Source organism: Acinonyx jubatus, chromosome C2 (genome assembly GCF_027475565.1).
Source record: "Acinonyx jubatus isolate Ajub_Pintada_27869175 chromosome C2, VMU_Ajub_asm_v1.0, whole genome shotgun sequence".
Taxonomy (NCBI): domain Eukaryota; kingdom Metazoa; phylum Chordata; class Mammalia; order Carnivora; family Felidae; genus Acinonyx; species Acinonyx jubatus.
The window spans coordinates 146394780-146417138 of record NC_069384.1 but is presented as its reverse complement, the minus strand read 5'-3'; the positions used below and the strand labels follow the sequence as shown (position 1 = coordinate 146417138).

Sequence of the window (22359 nt, the reverse complement as noted above, 5' to 3'; positions counted from 1 at the left end):
CTGTCATATGGCAGGTATTGGCAAATTATGGTCCATGGACCAAATTTGGCCTGTTGCCTATTTTTGTACAGCCCATGAGCTAAAAAAAATGGTTTTCTTGTGTTTAAATGTTTGTAGGAAAAATAAAAAGGAGAGTAATATTTTGTGCCATGTGAAGATTATATGAAACTCAAATTTCAATGTCCATAAATAAAATTTTACTGGAACACAGCCACATCCATTTGTTCATGATAAGAGAATAAGTAAGGGCTGTTTCTGTGCTACAACAGCAGACTTGAGTGGCTGTAGCAGAGTTGGTATGTGGTGTTCTCTTGCCTTACACTGCTACGTGGTGCACTGCCCATCACAGTGATGCTGGTAGAACTCTCCAGTATTTCAAGTGCTACCCATATAACCCATCTATGTGAAAAGATATTTTTAAAGATGAAATATGTACAGTCTCATTACAGATCAGCATTAGCACTATATTGATAGGGAACACTGTGAACCCCAATTAACATGAAATGTTCTCTCTCCTCCTTAAAAGGGCTCCATTCCTTTCGTTAGTAGATCTTTATTACAAAGAAATGGTACTCAGTTATATTTCAAATTTCATTGATAAAACATTAGTTAAAATTTGTTTTCTTTCTTGTTATGTAAGTATCTACATAATAGCCTTAATTTTCTTCTTGGCCTACAAATCCTAAAATACTTACTCTTGGATTCTTTTCAGAAAAAGTTTGCTGACCCCTGTTATCTGGTGTTGTTAAAGCAGTGATTGCATTTGTGACTGATTACCGCTGGTAATTTTGTTTGGTCGTCACTCTTCTTTAGTCACATAACATCTTTGGAAGTTATTTTGTGCAGAATTATTTTAAATCATAATTGACTGCTAGTTGTGTTGTATTAAGATAGCCCATTGACCTATTTTATTAGGATCCTTAAGATTTTGATCAGTCGTTTGGGCGTTATAATTAAGTGTGCTTCAAGAACTCATCATAGGCAAGGATAAGAAGCAGGGGCTGTCAGCCATATGAACTTGCCACCTTACTGATTGACCAGCAGTCAGGTGAAGGGAGGGTAGCAGAATTGGATCAGTACCAAAAGGTTCCTAGGTAAATGTTAATTCTTGCTGAACACCTGTAGGCAAGGTCACTGCTTTTTCTTCACAAGGAAAATGGGGTTAATGGTTGCCTACCAAGATACCTACTTCTCATTGTGAGAATTAAGTCATGTCATGAACATGAAATGGCTGAATAAACTGTTGTATACTTTGTAGTTGACTTTTTTTTTTTTTTTTTTTACAGTATCATTTTATGTTTATCTGGATCCTTAGAAAACCCTGTATATTGGTTTTAAGAGTCAAGTTGCATTTCTTTCTGTGACTTTGGGCAAGACTTTTAACCTCTTAAAATTCTCTCTTTAAAATGAAGATGTGAATAGTGCCTACCTCATAGTGCTGTTAAGAGAAATAAATGAGCTAATGCCTTTAAGTGCTTATTAACAACCAGCAATGAACAATCTGAAAAGGAAATTAAGAAAGTAGTTGCATTTAAAACAACATCTAAAAGAATAAAAGAGGCGGGGGGGGGCGCCTGGGTCACTCTGTTGGTTAAGTGTCCAACTTCAGCTCGGGTCACGATCTTGCTGTTCCCAAATTCAAGCCCTGCGTCGGGCTCTGTGCCAACAACTCAGAGCCTGGAGCCTGCTTCAGATTCTGTGTCTGTGTCTCTCTCTGCACCTTCCCCACTCATGCTCACTCTCTCTTTCTCTCTCTCTTTCTCTCTCTCTCTCTCTCTCTCAAAAATAAATAAACATTAAAAAAATTAAAAGAATAAAATGGGAGTAAATTCAGTTAAAAGGGTAAAAGACTTGTACAATGAAAATCACAAAATATTTAGAACTAAATAAATGGAAGGACATTGCACGTTCATGGGTTGGAAGACTTAATATTGTTAAATGTCAGTACTAGTCAAAGTAAGTTTTGGATTCAGTGCAATCCCTATCAAATTTCAGCAGCCTTTTTGCAGAAATGGAAAAGTCCATATCCAGAATCTTGGAATCATAGGGGGCCCTGAATGGCCAAAACAATCTTGAAAAAGAAGGGCGGAGATGGAACACATACTTTTTTTTTAATGTTTATTTAATTTTGAAGAGAGAGACAGAGCAGGAGTGGGGGAGGGGCAGAAAGAGAGGGAGATACAGAATCCGAAGCAGGCTCCAGGCTCTGAGCTATCAGCACAGAGTCTGATGCAGGGTGCGAACCCATGAACTGTGAGATCATGACCTGAGCCGAAGTCAGCCACTTAACCAACTGAACCACCCATGCATCCTGTAGCACTTATACTTTCTGATTTCAAAACTTAACACAAAGCTATAGTTATCAAAATAGAGTGGTACTGGCATAAAGATTAATATATAGACTAATGGGATAGACTTGAGATTCCAGAAATAAATTCATACCAGTATATGTGGACAGTTGATTTCAGACAAGGGTGCAGATTCCATTCAGTGGAGAAAGAAGTCTGTCTCTTCAATAAATGGTGCTGGGACAACTGGACTTCCACATGCAACAGAATGAGGTTGGACCCCTACCTCACATTATATGCAAGAATTAAAATGAGTCCATGACCTAAATATAAGAGCTAAAACCATAAAACTCTTAAAAAACATAGGAGTAAATTGTTATGACCTTGGGTTTGACAACGAGTTCTTATATTTGACACCAAAAACATGGACAACAGTAACACAAAAAGACAACTCAGTTAAAAAAATTTCTTTTTAAATGTTTATTTATTTTTGAGAGAGACAGAGATAGAATGCAAGTGGGTTAGGGGCAGAGAGAGAAGGAAACACAATCCGAAGCAAGCCCCAGGCTCTGAGCTGTCAGCACAGAGCCCGACGCGGGGCTTGAACTCACGAGCTGCGAGATCATGACCTGAGCTGAAGTCGGACACTTAACCGACTGAGCCACCCGGCTACCCCAAGACAACTCAGTTTAAAAAATAGGCACAGCACTTGAATAGACATTTCATACAAGTGGCCAGTAAGTGCATGAAAAATGCTTAACATCATTAGACATTAGGGAAATACAAATCAAACTCACAATGAGATACTACTCGCTTACTAGGATGGCTGTAATTTAAAACTAAAACCAAAAAAACTAGTGTCAGCAACGATATGGAGAAATTGAAATCCTTATACATTGGTGGCAGGAGTCTAAAATGATGGAGACATTGTGGAACACAGTTTGGTTGTTTCTCAAAAAAATTAAACTGAGATTTACCATGTAACCGAGCAATTCTATTGCTACAATTTCAAAAGAATTGAAAATCAAGAACCAAACAATACTTGTATGCCAGTGTTCATTGCAACATATTCACAGTTGCAAAAAGGAGGACAACTGATCCCAAGTTACCAACAGACGAATGGATAAACAAAATGTGGTGTGTACATACAGTGGAATGTTATTTGGCCATAAATTGGAGGTTACCAGGGGCTGAGGGAGTTGGGGGGACTGGGGAGGTATTCCTTAATGGGTAGAGTTTGGGTTTGAGTTTTGGAAAGGTAGTAGTGATGGATGCACAACATTGTGAGTGTAATTAATACACTGAACTGCGAACTTAAAATGTCCAATTTTATGTTATATATAATTTACCAATAAAAATGTTAAAAATGTTGATTAACGTAATGTCTGACACATAGTACTCAATAAAAGCTAGCCATTATGTTAATAGATAAAAAACAAACTTAAGGTGGGGGCACCTTGGTGGCTCAGTCAGTTAAGCTGACTCTTGGTTTCAGCTCAGGTCATGATATCATGGTTCATGGGATTGTGCCCCTGCATTGGGTTCTGTGCTAACAGCACAGAGTGTGCTTGGGATTCTCCCTCTCCCCCTCCCTCTCCCCTCCCCTCCCCCTCCCTTTCCCTCTCCCTCTCCCTCTCCCCCTCCTCCTCCCCCTCCCTTCCCCCTCCCCCCTCCCCCCATCTCTCTCTCTCAAAATAAACAAACAAACTTTAAACAAACTTGAGGTATGAAGACTTCTCATGCATGGAGGATGATAGCTGCCCCCAAAACTATACTTTTAGCATTACCATAAGGTGGCAGCATTGAAGGAGGGGTAGCTTATCTCAGAGTTGGGAAGACAAATGAATTATTAAACATTGAAATAGGGGCACTGGTTGGCTCAGCCAGTTCAGTGTCCAGCTCTTGCTTTCGGCTCAGGTCATAATCTTGCAGTTCGTGAGATTGAGCCCTGCATTGGGCTCTGTGCTGACAGTGTGGAGCCTGGTTGGGATTCTCTTTCTCTGCTCTTCCCCTGCTCATGCACGTGCTCCATCTCTCTCTCTCTAAATAATTAAATAAACTCCATATATATATATATATATGTAAATAATTTAAAAAACACAACTTAAGCATAAGAACCAGGAATATCTTAGGATTCCCTTAGAACATCACTGTTTTTGACAAGAGACATAAAAAGGAATTTTGTTTAAAAGAAGTACTGTGCTTAAAAAGGTATATAGTATGGTATGTTTCTACTCAATTGGATTACTTTTTTTTGTTTTTCTTTTTAAATTTTGGCATTTGAAGAGTTTGCTTAGAAAAATTATCTAGGGAGTGCTTCATTTTACAGAGGTGTTGGATCTAAATGAAATGATTTTGTTTTGTAGGAGCATAAATTCTGCATTTAAATATTGAGAAATCCACCTAGCATTTGCTTATTTTTAATTTTCAGTTTTCTTTTCCAGGAAGATTCCTGATGTTCCACCCATTGTAAGTGATCAGAAACCATCTGTATCAAAATCTGGACGGAAGATTAAAGGAAGGGGTACAATTGTATGTTTATTAAGACTTCTTTTTTCAAACTACTTATCTAAGCAGTATGTTTTTGCCTATAGGCAAAACCCCAGCCTTAATTTTAGGTATAATCCAACATCTGCTCAAGGAACTAGCTGTATTCTCCACAGGTATGGGAACGTACTGCTGTTAGATGAAAATTTATTGCTATGTTTTTGAGTATGAAATGGCCTGAGAAGCAATAAGTGATTATGTTGAGAAATCTTAGTATGTTGAGTAATCTAGACTAATGCAGGTAACTGTTAGGATTTCAAAGAAAAAATCCCATTTCTTTTAGTCTCTTACGTTTGACATAACTTCGTACCATCGTTTTGGTACTTTAATCATTATAGCCTTTGAATGGCATCTGACTTCGGGTCTTACTCCTAACTCTGTCCTATAGCAGACTCTAATTGAGAGGTATTTTAAAAATAGTTATTCCTATCTTTGTTTTTAAAGCGCTATCACACACCTCCAAGATCAAGATCATGTTCTGAATCAGATGATGATGATAGCAGTGAAACTCCTCCTCACTGGAAAGAGGAAATGCAGAGATTAAGAGCATACAGACCACCTAGTGGAGAAAAATGGAGTAAAGGAGACAAGTAAGAGCCTTGAGTATAAGCACAATTCTGTGTCTGCTATATTTTAAGTGTTAAGGGGAGAGAGACTTACTTCTGGACTTTTCATTAAAGACTTACATTGAAAGTTAGACTGTGACCAAAGAGAATACATTTGGAAATACTTGGCAGAAAGAGAGCTATTAACTAGGAGGGCTGATTGGCTTCCGGGTGCTTTTAAATCAAGATTCTGTTTTCCCTCATAAAACTATAAAACTACCGAATCTCTCAGAGATTTCCTGTACAATTTTAAAAATAATCAGCACCTAAAAATTATATAGCAGGTTCTTTCCTAGCCAGGTCACTGGCTCTTAGTCACTGATGATTGAATAGATAGAAAATCTGTACCTTTCGTGTTGGTTAACTTCTGACCCCAGGGACTGTTGCTGCTTCAACAGTGTACCTGTCTCTTACCCTTAGTAACACCCCACAGTGGAATATCTGTTGTAGAAATGGGCCTGGCTCCAGAATAGCTAGTGAAAAACATACCAGTAGGACCCTTTATAATCGTTCACGGTAGAAGTCTCTTTTCCTCTTTGAGTGTCCAGTAGTATGGTTACAAGTTGGAAGAGGGAATAAAAGGTGCGCATCTGCTGTGTGAGAGTGATTTAGACACAGTGGTATGGAGGACTCTGAATTGTGGGCCCTGACGTGACAGGTTACCATTAAGATTGTAAAACTTGCATCTGTTTTTATGTGCTTTTTCCTCCATTTCTGTACTAATTTAACCAAAACCTTAAGAGAGAGTCTTGATTACCTCTGTGAAGCTGAAATAAAACAGAAGCCATGCTAGCTTCTCCAGACGCTTCTCTTTAAAGTTCAGGCAGCTCTCCTCTGTCTGCAGGGAATCGACAGAATTGTTTGGGAACTTAATTGGACTCTCTCTCAAAACTTGCTCCCAGAAGCAGAGGGTCATGAACAGATCCTGGGCAGGAACTCAGGATGTGACTGGCGCTCCTGTGATGAATTGCTTTGGTTTGGTTTGACTCTCAAAATCATTTTTCTGTCAAGTTTGAAATCCTTTGCTTAATTGAAACAAAAACAAAAAACTAAACTAAGTGCTTTTGTAAGTAACTCTGTTAGTAGTTGTCAGTGCGTGTCTCTGAAATCACGAGGCCTATCCCTCTGATTTATCCTTCCTACGTGTACTCAAAGTGTGGATAGAGTCAGTACTATGTTGTTCACTGGGCTTTTGTCAATGCATTTGTATTGACAGCAAACGTGTTTTAAACTTAAAGCATAGAAACACGCTTGTAAATAACTGCATGCATGTTGGGTCATTTTCTACAGATTAAGTGACCCCTGTTCAAGCCGATGGGATGAGAGAAGCTTGTCCCAGAGATCCAGATCATGGTCCTATAATGGATATTATTCAGACCTTAGTACGGCAAGACACTCTGATGGTCACCATAAAAAACGCAGAAAAGAGAAAAAAGTGAAGCATAAAAAGAAAGCGAAAAAGCAGAAACACTGCAGAAGACACAAGCAGACTAAGAAGAGAAGGATTATTGTACCATCTGACATAGAATCCTCAAAATCTTCCACCCGACGAATGAAATCCTCTTGTGATAGAGAAAGGAGATCTCGTTCTTCCTCATTATCGTCTCATCACTCATCAAAGAGGGACTGGTCTAAATCTGATAAGGATGACCAGAGCTCTTCAACCCATTCCAGCAGGGACTCCTACAGATCTAAATCTCACTCACAGTCTTACTCTAGAGGAAGCTCAAGATCAAGGACTCCATCAAAATCCTCATCACATTCTCGAAGTAGATCAAAGTCCAGATCTAGTTCCAAGTCAGGGCACCAAAGGACAGCATCAAAATCACCAAAAAGAACAGCCTCTCAGTTAAGTGAAAACAAACCGGTTAAAACAGAACCTTTAAGAACAACAGTGCCACAAAATGAAAATGTCATAGTACAAGCGGTGGTGGCAGAAAATATTCCTGTAATACCACTGAGTGACAGTCCCCCTCCTTCAAGGTGGAAGCCTGGACAGAAGCCCTGGAAGCCCTCTTATGAACGAATTCAGGAAATGAAAGCTAAAACAACCCACTTGCTGCCCATCCAAAGCACTTACAGTTTAGCAAATATTAAAGACACTGGAAGTTCATCATCCTACCACAAAAGAGAAAAAAATTCAGAAAGTGATCGGAGTGCTTATTCAAAATACAGTGACAGAAGTTCAGAAAGCTCACCAAGGTCAAGGAGCAGATCTTCTAGGAGTAGATCTTATTCCAGATCATACACAAGGTCACGAAGTCTAGCTAGTTCACGTTCGAGGTCTAGGTCTCCCTCATCTAGATCTCATTCACGAAATAAATACAGTGATCATTCACGGTGTAGTAGATCATCGTCGTACTCTTCTGTTAGCAGTGATGATAGAAGACGAGCCAAGAGAAAATACAGATCCAGCGGGAAGAAAAATAACACTTCTAGTAAAAGGCACAGCAGCAGTTCCGAAAAGACACTTCGCCATAAATATATGAAAAGCAGGGACAAGTCTTGTCAGAGAAAGTATAGCGAAAGCAGGTCATCTTTAGATTATTCTTCAGACAGTGAACAGTCAAGTGTTCAGGTTACACAGTCAGCCCAGGAGAAAGAGAAGCAAGTCCAAAAGGAAATGAATAATAAGCAAGAGAGAAACAGAGATGAAGAGAAATCCAAGCCCGAACAAGAATGCCCTCGTTCAAAAAAAAGAGCCTTGAAAGAGAATCTTTCTGATCACCTTAGAAATGGCAGTAAGCACAAAAGAAAGAATTATGCGGGAAGTAAATGGGACTCCGAATCAAACTCCGAACGAGATGGAACTAAAAACAGTAAAAATGTTTCCCGGCCATCTTCTGATAAGGAGGAAGGTGAAGCTACATCAGATTCTGAGTCAGAGTTTGGTGAAATTCACATCAAAGCCAAATCCACAACAAAGTCTTCAGCAAGTACTTCACTGCCTGATGGTAATGGTGCTTGGAAGTCAAATAAACAGCGGTCTTCAACCTCTGATTCTGAGGGGTCCTATTCCAATTCAGAAAACGCTAGAAGAAGGGCACGGAAGCACAAACACGGGTCAAAGGAAAATCTTAAAAGGGAACAGACCAAAAAAGCGAAAGAGAAATTGAAAGGGAAAAAAGACAAAAAGCACAAGGCTCCAAAACGAAAACAAGCATTTCATTGGCAGCCTCCACTAGAATTTGGTGAGGAAGAGGAAGAGGAGATTAGTGAAAAGCAAGTTATTCAGGAGGCAAAAGAGAAAAAACAAGTTTCTGAAAACAGTGAAACCTTGAAAGAAAGTATTGTGCAAACTGAGAAGTCCTGTGAAGAGGGCAACCTTTCAGGTAAATGTAATACAGTAATGATTCCATCAGATATTGATCAGCCTACTAAAGATGATAGTAAACTCAGCATTTCTCCTAGAGCTTTAAATACTGATGAAAATGTAGCTGCTTCTCCCTCAAACGTTCAGCATATTGCAGAAATTGTCTCAAGTGGAGTGGAAGATGTGCTTCAGACAGATGACAACATGGAGATTTGCACTCCTGATAGGAGTTCCCCAGCAAAGGAGGCATCCCCTCTAGGAAACTCAAGGCTCGACACCCCAGATATAAACATTGTTTTAAAGCAGGATGTGCACACGGAGCGTCCTGAGGGAGAGGAGCTAAAGCAGGAAAGCAGCATGTCTGAAAGCAAAACAATGGGGGACGTGGGCAAACAGGACGGCGGCCCCACTGGCATTGCCAGTGCTGCAGAAAGCACTGTGAAGAGAGAGGTGGCTGAGAAGAGCCAGATCGGTCTCTTAGATAATAAATGGAAGCCCCTGCAAGGTGTGGGGAACGTGGCCGCCCCGGCTGCTACTACATCCAGCACTGTGGAAGTGAAGGCATTGACTACTGCACCTGAGATGAAGCCACAAGGCTTGAGGATAGAAATCAAAAGCAAAAATAAAGTCCGGCCTGGGTCTCTCTTTGATGAAGTAAGAAAGACAGCACGCTTAAACCGGAGGCCAAGAAATCAGGAGAGTTCAAGTGATGAGCAGACACCTAGTCGAGATGGGGATAGCCAGTCCAGGAGTCCAAGCAGATCTCGAAGTAAATCTGAAACCAAATCAAGACACAGAACAAGGTCTCTCTCCTACAGTCACTCAAGAAGTCGATCACGAAGTTCCACATCGTCTTATCGGTGAGCCCTGTATTTATTCTCTTTCCTTTTTCCCTCCCAAGGAGAGTCTGTTATTTTTAGCTTGGACGAACATCAGAATTAGGGACAAGATTACTATTTCCAAATGTCTGGAAGGGAATGAGGGGAAGTCTTGTGCTGTGTGACCCAGAGAGCAGATCGAGAGCATAGGAAGTGGAGATTTTAGGGGAAAAAATTTGGGCTCAGTGTCAAAAACTATTAGCTTTTCAGGGCGCCTGGGTGGCTCAGTTCGTTAAGTGTCCGACTCTTGCTTTCAGTTCAGGTCACGATCTCACGGTTTATGAGTTTGAGCCCCACATCGGGCTCTGTGCTGATAGTGCGGACCCTGCTTGGGATTCTCTCTCTCCCTCTCTCTGCCCCTCCCCCACTCACGCTGTCTCTGTCTCTCTCAAAATAAATAAACTTAAAAAAAAACTATTAGCTTAACCAACTAAAGCTCTTTGGCAACAGAGATGAGTTGCCGTGGTAGATGGCAAGTCTCTCTCTTTCAAGGTGTGATGTTGTTCTCCCACCTCTCTGTGATGCCGTAGAAGGGAATCCTGAACATATAGAACTGTGTAGGATTTAGAGATCATTAACCCTCCATTTTACACAAGTGGAAGGTGAGGGCCGGAGAAGCAAAGTTACCTGCCCAAGACCTGCATCTAGTTGATCTTTATTCAAGGATTGGGGGAGGGGCATGGCAAGACCGATCATCTTTAGATTTATGTATTTTGGTTCAGGTTGCCTGTAACTTTGGTCAGCATAGACAGTGCAGAGAATGAGAATTTTTACAAACTAAAAAATTAGTGATGGTGGCATGAAGTTAGTAATTTGTATTCCTTTTTAAATTTTCTCTATAAATAGTTCACGGTTTTACCTCACTGTCTCTTAGTTACTCCTATCCATGAATATATTATTGTGCTTGGTCTTCATCACTTGAACTTAAAACAGAAGAATCTTCGAGAACTTTTTTCCCCTTTCTAGTTGTTTATCTTCCCTTTCCCACCCAGATTTCTTTAAAAATAGGAACCAGTACATGCCATCTGTCGTAACAGTGCCCCATTTACTCTTTAGTTGCTTGCAGGCTGCCTTCTGTGCCGTCCCTCCCTGCTTCTCCCTAAGCGGGCTATTTTCAGGTACTTGGCATGAGTGCCAGGGCACATTTTCAGGCCTTTCCGTTCTTCTGGCACCTGCCGGTGGTCCTCCTCTTCCCTCTCAGACCGTTCCATGCTCGTGTTGTGGGCTCTTCTTCCTCCTGCCCTGACTCGCAGCAGGCCTGGAGAGCTGGTGAATCCCGGCCTGTTCTCTCTAGGTTCATAGGCCAGGTGCAGTCAGCTATGGAGCTGCTTTGGCCCCCTGTCTGCTCAACGTCTGCCTTATCATTCACACTCCAGCAGTTCTGAGCTCTGGTTGATGCTGGCCACTCACTTAGCTTCTTACTGCTGCCTTTGGAGTGGCTGGCCTTTCATCTTCGAAATGAAGACAGGCTTAGAAAGCCTAAGGAATTTGCTTTAGGTTATGCAGCTGATAGACTGGACAGCCTCCCTGTTTTGGTTACTTGCCTGGCCCTGACTCCCCTAACCACGCTGTGACTTCACTAAGTCGGGAACTACTTCCTACTCATCTTTTAGTCACCTCACAGAATCTGCTCTATACTTGTTAAGTAATTGAAAAAAAAATTGTTGAATAAATGACGGGAGTCTTACTAGAAGACAATGTGTTCCGTTTTCTTATAGATAAACTGGAAGCACATCATGTCTTCCAAAACATAAGTACATAGTGAATAAAATAAAACCTATGAGGGGGCGCCTGGATGGCTCAGTCGGTTAAGCGTCCAGCTGTGGCTCAGGTCATCATCTCGTGGTTTGTGATTTCGAGCCCCACATCAGGCTCTCCACTGTCAGTGCAGAGCCTGCTTAGGATCTTCTGTCTCCCTCTCTCTGCCCCTCCCCTGCTCATGCTCTCTCTCTCTCAAAAATAAACATTTTAAAAAAAAAAACAACAACTATGAAAATGTTATATAGCAGCCTAGACATAGGGGTATTGTTCTGTCCTAAATGACAGGTATAAAGTTGGGGGAGAAGGGTGGGGAGCCAAGTGAATGCGGGCTGGGGGGGGGGGGGGCAGAATTGTGCTACTTAAGTTCCTTGTTGTGTTAAATAGATACAAAAAAATAAAACAAATGATTAGGTATAAATAAATAATTTAAAATGTCATCTAGTTTAAAAAATAGAGCCTTGACATACCTGATGTATCCCTACCCTCATTTCTTCTAAAGTTGAACATTATTCTAAACTTTTGTTATAGTTTTGTTGTTTTTCTTCAGTTTTGCCAGAGATGTTTCTATTTGTATAGTGTTGTTTTTGTAGGTTTTCAAAAAGATCTTTATACATACATACGTAATGTGTTCTATTTATGCATTTTTCACTTAACATTAAGTTCCAGGAGATGTCTCTGTTGATGTATGTAGCTGTAGTTCAGTCATTTTCCTACATTAGAATATTTTGCTGTATATCTGTGCATTAATTTTTTCCCCCATTCTGTCATTAATGGAGATTTGGATTATTTCTTCTTCCGATATTACAGATAGGGTTCCAGTGAACACACCTTTAGCAGCCTGTTCTGGTTTATTCCATTCTGTTCAGTTTAAACACTATTCATAAGCTACCACTGTCACACCCACAATGAAGAGTTCCATGAAAGACTTTTCCTTTTGTTGTGTTTTCCCCTTCCCACTGTACTAGTAAGGCCTTGAACAGCAAGGTGAGTTAATATAATTGTGCTTTTTCACTCTTAATTGTAGATCAAGAAGCTACTCTAGAAGTCGGAGCAGAGGATGGTACAGCAGAGGCCGCACAAGAAGCCGGAGCAGCTCCTACCGCAGTTACAAAAGTCACAGGTGAGCTTGTGAACCCCGCCCTCCCGTGTGGTCTCCATCCTGTCTGCTCTTCAGGGCGTGCACAGGCAGAGTGGGGGAGCTGTTGAGAAGAATCCTGTCACTGTTGAATACTGGACAGGCCTGTCGTCTCGTCCAGTTGTTTCTAAGAACTGTCAGATTCTCACTGGCTCTTCTCAGGGTGTGATCTTATCAGAGTGAGGAAAGAGAAGCAGTAAAAATATTTAAAAGAGGCCCTGCCCGCCAGCTCCCCCTCCCTCCACCTCCAGCACATCTTCCTTAACCTTAGTTCACCTCTGCAGTCACCTCTTTCTTGACTCGGAGTAGGGATTGGGATAGGAGGACTGATTTGTTAATAGGGGCCACAAGATGAAGCATGTCGGGGGTGACCCCAGGTCTCTATTTCTTCCACGTTCTTGAAACCCTCTTGCCTCTCAGGCATTTTCCAGTGCTGCAGCTTCATTTTACTTACAGACGTCTGACCTGTGCAGACCCTTCCCTCCCCACCCAGTTCGAACCTCCCCAGAGACTTTCCTTATATGCATCTCATAGAAGAATTGAATAAAACATAAGCTTTCTAATGATAACCAACCTGGCTTTTAAAAAATACAACATACTTTTGATATACAAATGAAATACAGCTACTGGATTTCATTTGTGTTTTTTCCTTGGTGGGCAAAGAAATGTCTAGATTTTTTATATAGCCTGTCCTGACCCACAAGATGATGGTCCCTCATGTGATTAATATTAGGACATCCAGCAGGAGCAGATCCAGGAGCAGCTCGTACGACCCCCACAGTCGGTCCAGGTACGGACGGGGGTGGGGAACCATTTGTGGGGGCGGGATTGAAAAGCCTTGTTTTATAAAACCCTTCACTTCCTTTTCAAAAGTGCTGTATTCTGTTGAAAAGTGTAGATACCTGTATTTGTCTCATGTAATCCTACCCTATCTACGTGAGGTCTTTTTGACAGCTTTTATCTGTTGGCCCATGGTACTCTAGTGTCAAAAGTGACCATTGATGACCAGTTGTAATGGCAGGTGTTTATCGGATATAGTTGCCTAGTAAGATCCACCACCTTCATTCAAACTTAACTCAGTGTCAACTTTGTGATATTTTTCAATGCAGAAAATAAATGAACATTTTTCTTTTTACTATGGTAAGTCTGACTGGGGCAATTGTTCAGTGTTTCCAGTACTTGCTGGGCAGCTGTGTCCTCGCAGTGTCATCTAGGCCCTTGTTTTCGAGAACACTGATCAGGTCATAAAAAGAAATGGAAGCATATAAGTATCTGAGTGGGAAAATTGAGTGTGTGTTGTTGCTGTTGAAGCAGGTCCTACACTTACGATAGCTACTATAGCAGGAGTCGGAGTCGAAGTAGGAGCCAAAGGAGTGACAGTTACCACCGAGGCAGAAGTTACAGCAGGCGGTCCAGGTGGGTCCCCCTCCTTTAGGGCACTGCTCGGTACTGTGGGCACTTGGTGCATGAGGTGACAGACAGCTAATAGAAGAGAAAGCATAATCTTGGGAGGACAGAAATATTTTTCTCTTCTCGAATTTCAGCAGTCCACAGGCAGCTACTAAATAAAAGTGGCCGTTGTGTTAAGGGTTGCCGGGTCAGGTTTGCTGGGTATTGTTACATGTGTGAATCCAAAATGGATCTTGTAATACTTACATATCTTTGAATAGTTTGCAAGGAGTAAAGAGAGAAGGTCACCTAAACCATGGGCCATTCTTTTAAATAGGGCTAGTTGCTAAAAATAGCAAAACAGATTTGTTAATTTTTTTTAATCAAAAAATGTATACTAAAATGTCATCATTTGCTTCAACAGCAGAGGTGAGGTTTATATCATCAATTTTTAGTAAAAACATTTTTATATATTACAGATGTTTACACATATTACATTATATGTAACATATTTTGGCTGGTACTGTAAGAGTCTTTGTGTTGACTTTTTATGGTGTCCCTTTCCTAGTTGCTTTTTTGGTCTTAACCCTTCTCCCATTCATTGCAACTACTGTCAGTGATCCTTGTTGAATATCGGTATAATCTAAACACCTCCCTTGTTTGAAACTCTTGAAGGACTCCCTGCTGCCAGAAGGGCAGGTCTAGGCTCTTTAGCATTGCATGTAAGGCCTCCCTACCTACCAGCTCCAGCTGGGGCTTTTCTGTCTTCCCTCCTTTAATGTGCTAGAACCTTTCCTTCTGCCTGGAGATACACACGCCTCTTGAAATGGCCAATTCCCACCTACCTACCCCACAGGCCTCAGCTGCAACCCACTGCCCCAGGAGGCCCGCCCTGACTGTTCACCCTGAGTTAACGCCACCCCCACCTCCCTGCCGTGTGCCCTATTTGTCTTGTCCACTATTCTGTACTGTCCTTGAGCCCCATGAAACTATACTTGGTCTACTGTGTATGTCCTAGCATTTGGCAAAGTGACTGGCTCCCTGAATTTTTTTCAAAATAACTGAATGGTGACAATTGCCAGGTCCTCTTGACTTAGTTTCCCAGAGGTCCTATCTGCATGCACCTGCCCTACCTTCCTCCCACATCCCTCATGGGGTCCCCATTTTTTTTTTTTTTTTTTTAATTTTTTTGGAGTGAGGGGTAAGTGAGGGAGGGAGGGGCAGAAGGAGAGGGAGAGAATCTTAAGCTGCCCCATGCAGAGCTCCATCTCATGACCATGAGATCATGACCTGAGCTGAAATCAAGAGTTGGATGCTTAACCGACTGAGCCTCCCAGGCGCCCCTTGGTTTCCATATTTTTAATGAAACTATTTGTGTACCTTTTTTATCCCTTGCTTCCTTGGTCTCATTAAATATTGATGTTCAGTTTGGGTAACATGGAAAATTATTCTGCTTATTTGCATGTGGATTTCAAGTAATTTCCCAAGATGCGATGTTTCTTTATCTTAACGTTGATATTACTATTCTGTCATTTAAAACGTCTTTGAAAATTCTACACTGTTGCCACAGTCAAGACCCCACTCATCCACCCACTGTGCTCTGCCACATCAGTATTGCTTTCAAGCCACTCATATCAAAAAAAAAAAAAAAAAAAAAAGGCTTCAAGAGGAATTCAAAGGGTTGAAGTTAAAAGGTGTCTGTATATTTCTTTTGTTATACAGGAGTTGTAGATCTTATGGCTCTGACAGTGAAAGTGACCGAAGTTACTCTCATCACCGGAGCCCCAGTGAAAGCAGCACATATAGTTGAAAATGTCCCCCCCCCCTTTTTTTTATACAAATTATATCTTATTTGTAAATATCTGGTAACTTAAAAGTTGGAGAAACTTAATGGCAGTCTGTTGTTCTATTTCAATATTAGAGATAAGTTTCAAAAATAGGCACTTAATTGTTATCGTTCATTTACATGTACACAGAATTTAAAATACAGATATGTCTCCTAAAAATATTTTTATGCCACATTTTACAGTAGCCAACTATGGAAATGAATTTCATTTTCTTGAATCAAGAAATCATGAAATTTAAGTATCATTTGCAATATTATTTTAGACAGATGATTTCTTTCCATCTCATGTATTCCTTAGAATACAGATTCTTTTTGCCCATTTTTCAGGTTTTAGCATATATGCTGCCAAGCATAGAACTGTGAAGAACTGTTAAAGGTGGCCAAATATTTATGTACCAATCACACAGTCTCATACATACGTGCTCTTAAGAACAAACCACCCAGAATTGATACTTGATGGTAGCCAGGAACATAAGGCAGTGGCTCTGGAGTTCTTCATTCTTTCCTTACTTCTTGGTTGTCTCAGAGGATCGGGAAAAGTGGTCATCATACAGCCCACTCTGGCTGGCAGGTGAGGTTCAGAAGAATAAATCGGCCTTAACTGTGTACCTGCACTGTCCCTAAGGACCTAATGTTTTATGTGCTTTTTAATGAGTACTATCACAAGTTTAGATTGTAGAAACAATTCTATTCCAGTTCATGTTTTGGTGCTCGGTACCTTTTGGTGCCTCTTTACGTATACTTTACGTTAGAATCTCCTAGAAGAGAGATTATTATTATTATTATTATTATTATTTTAATTCACTGGCGCCAAACGTTCCTTCTGAGCTGTATTCACTTTAAATATTTGGAGGGCTTCTCTCCAGCTCAGGTGTGGCCTGGGGTCCTCCGGAGCAGGCAGGACTGACCCAGAAGGTTGTGTGGCCGCTCAGGGCTGCTGCACGTAACTGACATGTGTGCCTCGGGAAGAGTCAATTGAAGAGTGGACTTCAAAGTACCACCAAAACCTCACTGCCACCATCCTGGAGACACTTGGCAGAGCTTTTAAGTCTTTCAAGTAAGAGAGAGAGATACCACAACAGCAGCTGAACTGTTCTAAGCACCAGCATGTTTTTCCTCTTTCTGCCGTGACCCGCTCTGACTCGGTGAAGCCTCACACGACACGAGGAAGTCCGGGACATCACACAGGGGAAGAGGGTGTGCACGACTGCCACAGATGACACATTTTCGGTTTGGGGTGGTTCCTCCAAAAAGGATTTGACCTGTAAAAACTGGTGTGATTTTTTTTTTTTTTTTTTTTTTTTTTTAAATCTTTGAGTTTTTCCCCCAAGTGTACTTAATCACCTTAGTGCCAGTTTAATCAGTTACGCAGAAGAAAATCCTACTGGATGTTGGGTGTGGAACTCTGCACCAACCCAACCCAGGCCTTGGCTTGGGGTACCTGGGAAGTGGGAAAGAGCCCTCAGTTGGAGGGATTTGACAGCCTCGGATAGGTGGAGGGGAGACCTTGGATATATTAAAACGGTCATCCGTAAAAGGTTCATAAACAGGGTTAAGTGGTCAGCTGTTTGCCAGGTTGATAGAGTACGTCAGAAAACAGGACCCAAGTCAAATAAACGGACTTCTTAGTGAACACAAAACAATGTGTGATTCATGTGAAGGGTTTTCAAAAGTTGCCTGTAATATTCAGTGGGGGAAAAAAAACACATTCAGAAGCCCAACAAACTGCCAAATCTAATTAGGTTAAGAAAAGTTACCCTTGGACGATGTATTTGTTTTCTGCTGCTGTGTAACAAAGTACCCCAAACTTAGCAGCATAAGACAACGCCTATTTCTTAGCTCACCAGTTCTGTAGCTTGTGAGTCTGGCACAGTGTGGCTAGATTCTCTGCTCAGGGTCTCACAAGGCTGAAATCAAGGGTCAGCAGGGCAGCATTCCTTTATGGAGGCTGTGGGGAAGAATCTGCTTCCAAGTTCATTCAGTTCCTTGCTGGCTGTCATCTGGAGGCTTCTGCCTCAGCTCCTGAAGGCTGCTCTCATTCCTTCTCGCGTGCTCCCGTCCATCTTCAAATTCTCAATGGCCCATCTTCTCACACCTCCCATCCCTCTGCCTTCTTCCTCTGTTTTAAGGTTCATGTGATTAGATCAAGCCCACTGATCAAGTCTCCCTGTTTTAAGGTCAGTTCTGCCATAGAACATAACATAATCACAGGAGTGACTGCACAGGCGTGGGTTCCTGGGATTTGGGCATGGAGGGGGGGGGGGGCGCGCATGCCATTCAGAACCCCACCTACCACAGACCATCACTGCCCATTGCGCTGGAGTTTCATCCCAACAAGGTGGGCCCTGGAAGCCTCATTTGTTTCTTCCATGGACAAGAACAGCCCTCAGCCGTAGCATTCAACTGTGTGTTTACTGAATGAACTACAGAAACAGCTTTTCTGCCTAGAGGGGATTGTTCTGTATTTTAAGTTATTTTTTAATAAAATTTAATTATGTTGTGTATTGTGCTTCTTAATAGAAAATGTATTATTGGACTGTTTTTGTAATGTCGTTTACTGCAAATGAAACATGATATAGCTGGTATTGTTCAAAAACTGTAGAGAATACTTTTGTACATATTGGCAATGTCTAATTTGTATACACTTCATCTAAATGTTCCTAAAACTTGAAAAGGGGGACCTTGTAGAAATTAAAATATATACTTAGTCTAAATCTGTGCCTGTTTCATCTCTCTTTACTCGTCCAGACTTCCAGTAATCTTTCCGAAATGGAAAAGAAAACGTTGAGTCTCTTTGCTGAGCCAGGCGCCCAAGAGACTTCGTCTTTGCTGTCCGTTTCCATCTGGCGGCTGAGTATCGGCGGGGCGTGAGGTGGGGCGGGAGAGGCACTGCAGGCAGAGATGTTCACCTGCCCAGATGGTGCACCTGCTCAGTGATGGTGCTTGGTCTCTCTTGCCCTGCAAACTCCAGGTTTCCTCCAGGCTCCGTTGTTGTCATTCAGCCGAGGTGACCTGCATACAGAGGTCTTTGCTGAGGAAGGAATATGTCCCATCTTCTCTGGGAGTTGCTGCCTTGGGGACAGAACATTTACCTACTAAGCCACCCACGGCCTCCACACTTCCCTCTCTACCAGTTCACTAGGCACAGAGCACTGGCTCTTAGAGAAAACATTCATGGTGATATTTTTAGTGTCCACATGAGAATTTGCAGGGCAAGTACAATTAACTTTTTTCTCCTCGGGACTCAGAGGAATTTGTATTTTCTTAGTGAATACCTCATAACTTCTCACAGTAAGACTTGCAGAGATTCAGTTTTCAGAATTGAGTTAACAGTAGACCCCCAAGTCAGGCAATCCCTGACAATAGTCCAATCTGGATGCATTAAAATTTAAAGAAAACTTCAGAGTCTTACTGTAGAGAAATCCCCAAGTGAGGTTCTTTTTTAGTGAGCTCCAGCATTGTGTTCACATTCTCATAGTGATCATTTTGATCAGCTGGGCAGCACTGGGGGGAAACGTGTCAAGGATTTTGGCCTTGACTGTTCTGAATTAGCCGGGCATTAAATAGGAGGTAAGAGAATTCAAGAAAAATGTCCCTATCACAAGTGAAAACTGGCTGGACACCACTGTTGGGAAGGGAAAGGAAACTGTAGTCTGTGTAGAGAGAAACCTGCCACGCAGGTGATGCAAACTAGCTGACTAGGTGAGGCCCGGAAGCCATGCCTCACATGCTAGAAGAGCCTGGACTCTGCTGGTTTCTACAAAGAAGTCCCATGCAGCACTTGTGAGGGGTTGAGCTGGGAAGCAAGCTGAGAGGAATCCTGCTGGGCAGGGAGAAGTCCTTTGAGGACAGGGGTAGGGAGGGGGTACCCTGGAAGAACAGGGCACCTGCTCGTCTTCAGGACCCACTCCGGGCAGCTCCAGTCAGTGCCTGATGCTGTGTGTGTGTGAGGCCAGGGGAGCACACTGCCACAACACACACACAAAGGGGCAGGAGGCTTTAACGGTCTGTTTTCCTTAAAGGTTTCAGTAGAGGGCAGAGGCAGTGCCCTTGCCCCTTTCTCTTCTCCTCCCTGTGAATCAAAAGGCCGGAGTGGGGCTGTGCCGAGCTTCAGGCCAAGTACTTCTGCCCCTTAGAGACCCTGGGCCCACCGTTCACAGCTCTGCAGGCTGAACTGAGTTTCAGAGCCCGGCCCCAGGACCCAGGCCAGCCTGAGGACTGTTGTGTCTGAACCGGCATAGAGCCCTGAGGAAATCAAGGTAAAGAAAGTGACCTCAGGCTGCAGGAGAGACCCCCGCATCCTGTCTGTTCCTGGGCCTCTGACGGCTCATCTGCACCAAGAAGACGTGGATTGCCCACTCCTCGGCTCATAAGCCCTAAAAGAGGGTGCGCGCAACTGGCACAACTGGGCATGGGAATCCGTGGTGCCCATCCTTTTCCCAGACCCGTCTGGAGAGGAGTCGGCCTCCCAGAGGGCCTACAGGGAATGGAGGCCTGGGCTGCCACTCCCCCAGCCCCAGGTTACCCGGGTCCTCCTGCAACTAACTTCTCTACCAGCAGGCCAGATTCCCAGAGAAAGGCTGCCAAAGACCCCACTAATGTCAATGCCTCCAGCCTAGTTTGATTTTATTTTGAAGAGATAAAGGACCTCTGTGAGCAACGAGTCTGTGGTATAGTCCATAAGGGGTCTGGACCAGAGCCAGACTTTCTGGGTTCAAGTTCTGCTCTGCCACTCTCTAGTTTGTTAACTAACTAGTTAGATTGCTTGACCTTTATAATTCAGCTCCTCATCTGAAAATCTGGGATACCAAGGCCTCCCCCTTGGGAAGTAGGGAGAATTAAATGCTTAGAGCCAAGCATACATCAAACGCCCAGGGATGCGGGCCCTGGGATCGCCTCCAGGAGGAGGGTAGGAGCCCACAGGTTTCATGTGGAGGGCCAGGCTCAAGTCACCAATGAGAAGCCCACAGTCCCTTGAACCAACAGGGAGGGAGAGGATCCTGGAAGCTACTGGTGAGGCATGCCAAGGCCATGACGTTTACACAGCAGGAGGGAACGAGGCAACCTGCTGGTTTGAATTAGGCCCCCACCCCGGCAGCTGTAGCCTATTAGTGTGGCGCTCAGTGGAGGCAGAACACAGGGGCAACACCCCCCGACTCCACACTCGGAGCTCTGTGCTCCCGTCCCTGTAGGGCCCTGGGTCAGCCTCTGGTGGGTAGCTCGAACATCCCTTTCCATCCCACCGACTTCACGCTGTCTTGTCCCCTTCGGTTTTCTGACACTGTCCACTCTGGTCCTTCCCCATCCCAGCTACGGCAGCTACACAGCCTCCTGCACCCCAGGGAGGCTGAGTCCTGTGCTGTGCAAGTGTGCGTGCACACATCCCCCCAACCACCTCTGGGCTGTTTGTTCTCTCCAGGATCCGAAGAGGTGGGCCTGGTGTCCCCAGCCAAGCTTGGGGACTGCCCTCGCACAGTTTGGGTGGCCCCATTTGAGCCCACCATACCGGGCTCTTCAAACAGCTGCAGTCCCATGTGACCCAAGTGCCAGTAGCCTCTCCCAAAGCTGGCTGCGCCCTCGGGCTACCCCAGTAGATGGGCTGTAGGCCAGAGAAGCAAGAGGGAAACAGCTGCGGTCTTCAGGGAGCCTGAGCCCCCATTCCCTCTCTTCTCACCCCAACTCCAGCCCCTCCTTGGCTTGACTGCCACAGCCAAAGCCAATCCCAAAGGGGCCAGGGGCCCCACCTTCGTTACTTAGGCTGGCCACACCCCTTGCCAAGCTTTGGCAGAAAGTGGACCCATGAGGGTGTCTCGTGCAGCCCTCTCTGCCAGGATCCTCCCAGCCCGAGGGGAGGCCACACTCTCCCAGCCTCCCCTTTCCCTGGCTCCTGACACTGGTGCCTGGCTGCATTATCTGTACTCCTCTGGGCCTCACTGTCCTAATCCAAGCAATGGGTACACAATCCATCCCTTGCCCCCTCCCAGGTCAGTGCAAGGACCCACTGAATCAGATGAGGAAGCGGGTTGGAACCGAGGAAGAGGCAGAAAGCAGCCCTGAGGTGACCAGCTGGTCCCACATGCTGGCCGGCTCCGGCCTGGCCTCAGCCTGAAGCCTCTGGGAGCTGAGCTAGCTGGCTGTGCACCCACCATGGCCACAGAAACGCAGGGTGTCTGCAGTGGCCGCCTCTGGGGGCATGTCCCCAGCTGTGCCCCCACCTCTCCTCCCGTGTCTTTATTCACTTGGGGTCTCTCCCACACTGCATCTAGCTATGTGCATTCCTCCCCTTCCTCTTGGCACTCTTTGGTCGCCCCCATCTTTGCCCCTGAGATGTCTTCTCCCTGGCCCCAGCGTCAGGAGGCCCTTGCAGGAGGTCTTGCAAAAGACCATCAGACTTGTTGACAGTGTCGCCCTGGGATCTTTGCCTCTGTTCCATTCCCTCTCCCGGCACCCAGAACCAAGTCAATCTGAGCAGGCCCCAGAGACCCTGCCCACTCACGAGGAAGATGGCAAACCCAGGGGATACTGCGACAGCTGGGCAGGGGCTGCTGTGTAAGCACAAGGGCACATGTGTGAGGGGTGTGGGTATTGCCAGGACAG

At 43.8% G+C, this 22359-nt stretch overlaps 1 protein-coding gene across 11 annotated transcripts in view; it reads left to right on the top strand.

Moving 5' to 3' along the window:
• The window catches only part of NKTR (natural killer cell triggering receptor), a 62527-nt gene extending 44047 nt beyond the window's left edge, over positions 1-18480 (top strand). For 6 of the 11 annotated variants that reach the window (XM_027040799.2, XM_053221585.1, XM_053221584.1 and 3 more), the window contains 7 exons: positions 4733-4820; positions 5280-5425; positions 6731-9613; positions 12417-12512; positions 13261-13317; positions 13839-13943; positions 15639-18480. In XM_027040799.2, the coding sequence (XP_026896600.2) occupies positions 4733-4820; positions 5280-5425; positions 6731-9613; positions 12417-12512; positions 13261-13317; positions 13839-13943; positions 15639-15726 (3463 nt within the window). In that variant the 3' untranslated portion in view covers positions 15727-18480. Of the gene's footprint in view, positions 1-712; positions 783-4732; positions 4821-5279; positions 5426-6730; positions 9614-12416; positions 12513-13260; positions 13318-13838; positions 13944-15638 lie in introns of those variants that run through there. The other 5 variants (XM_053221582.1, XM_027040800.2, XM_053221581.1 and 2 more) reach the window with 5 other exon arrangements.
• The last annotated feature ends 3879 nt before the right edge of the window (positions 18481-22359 follow it).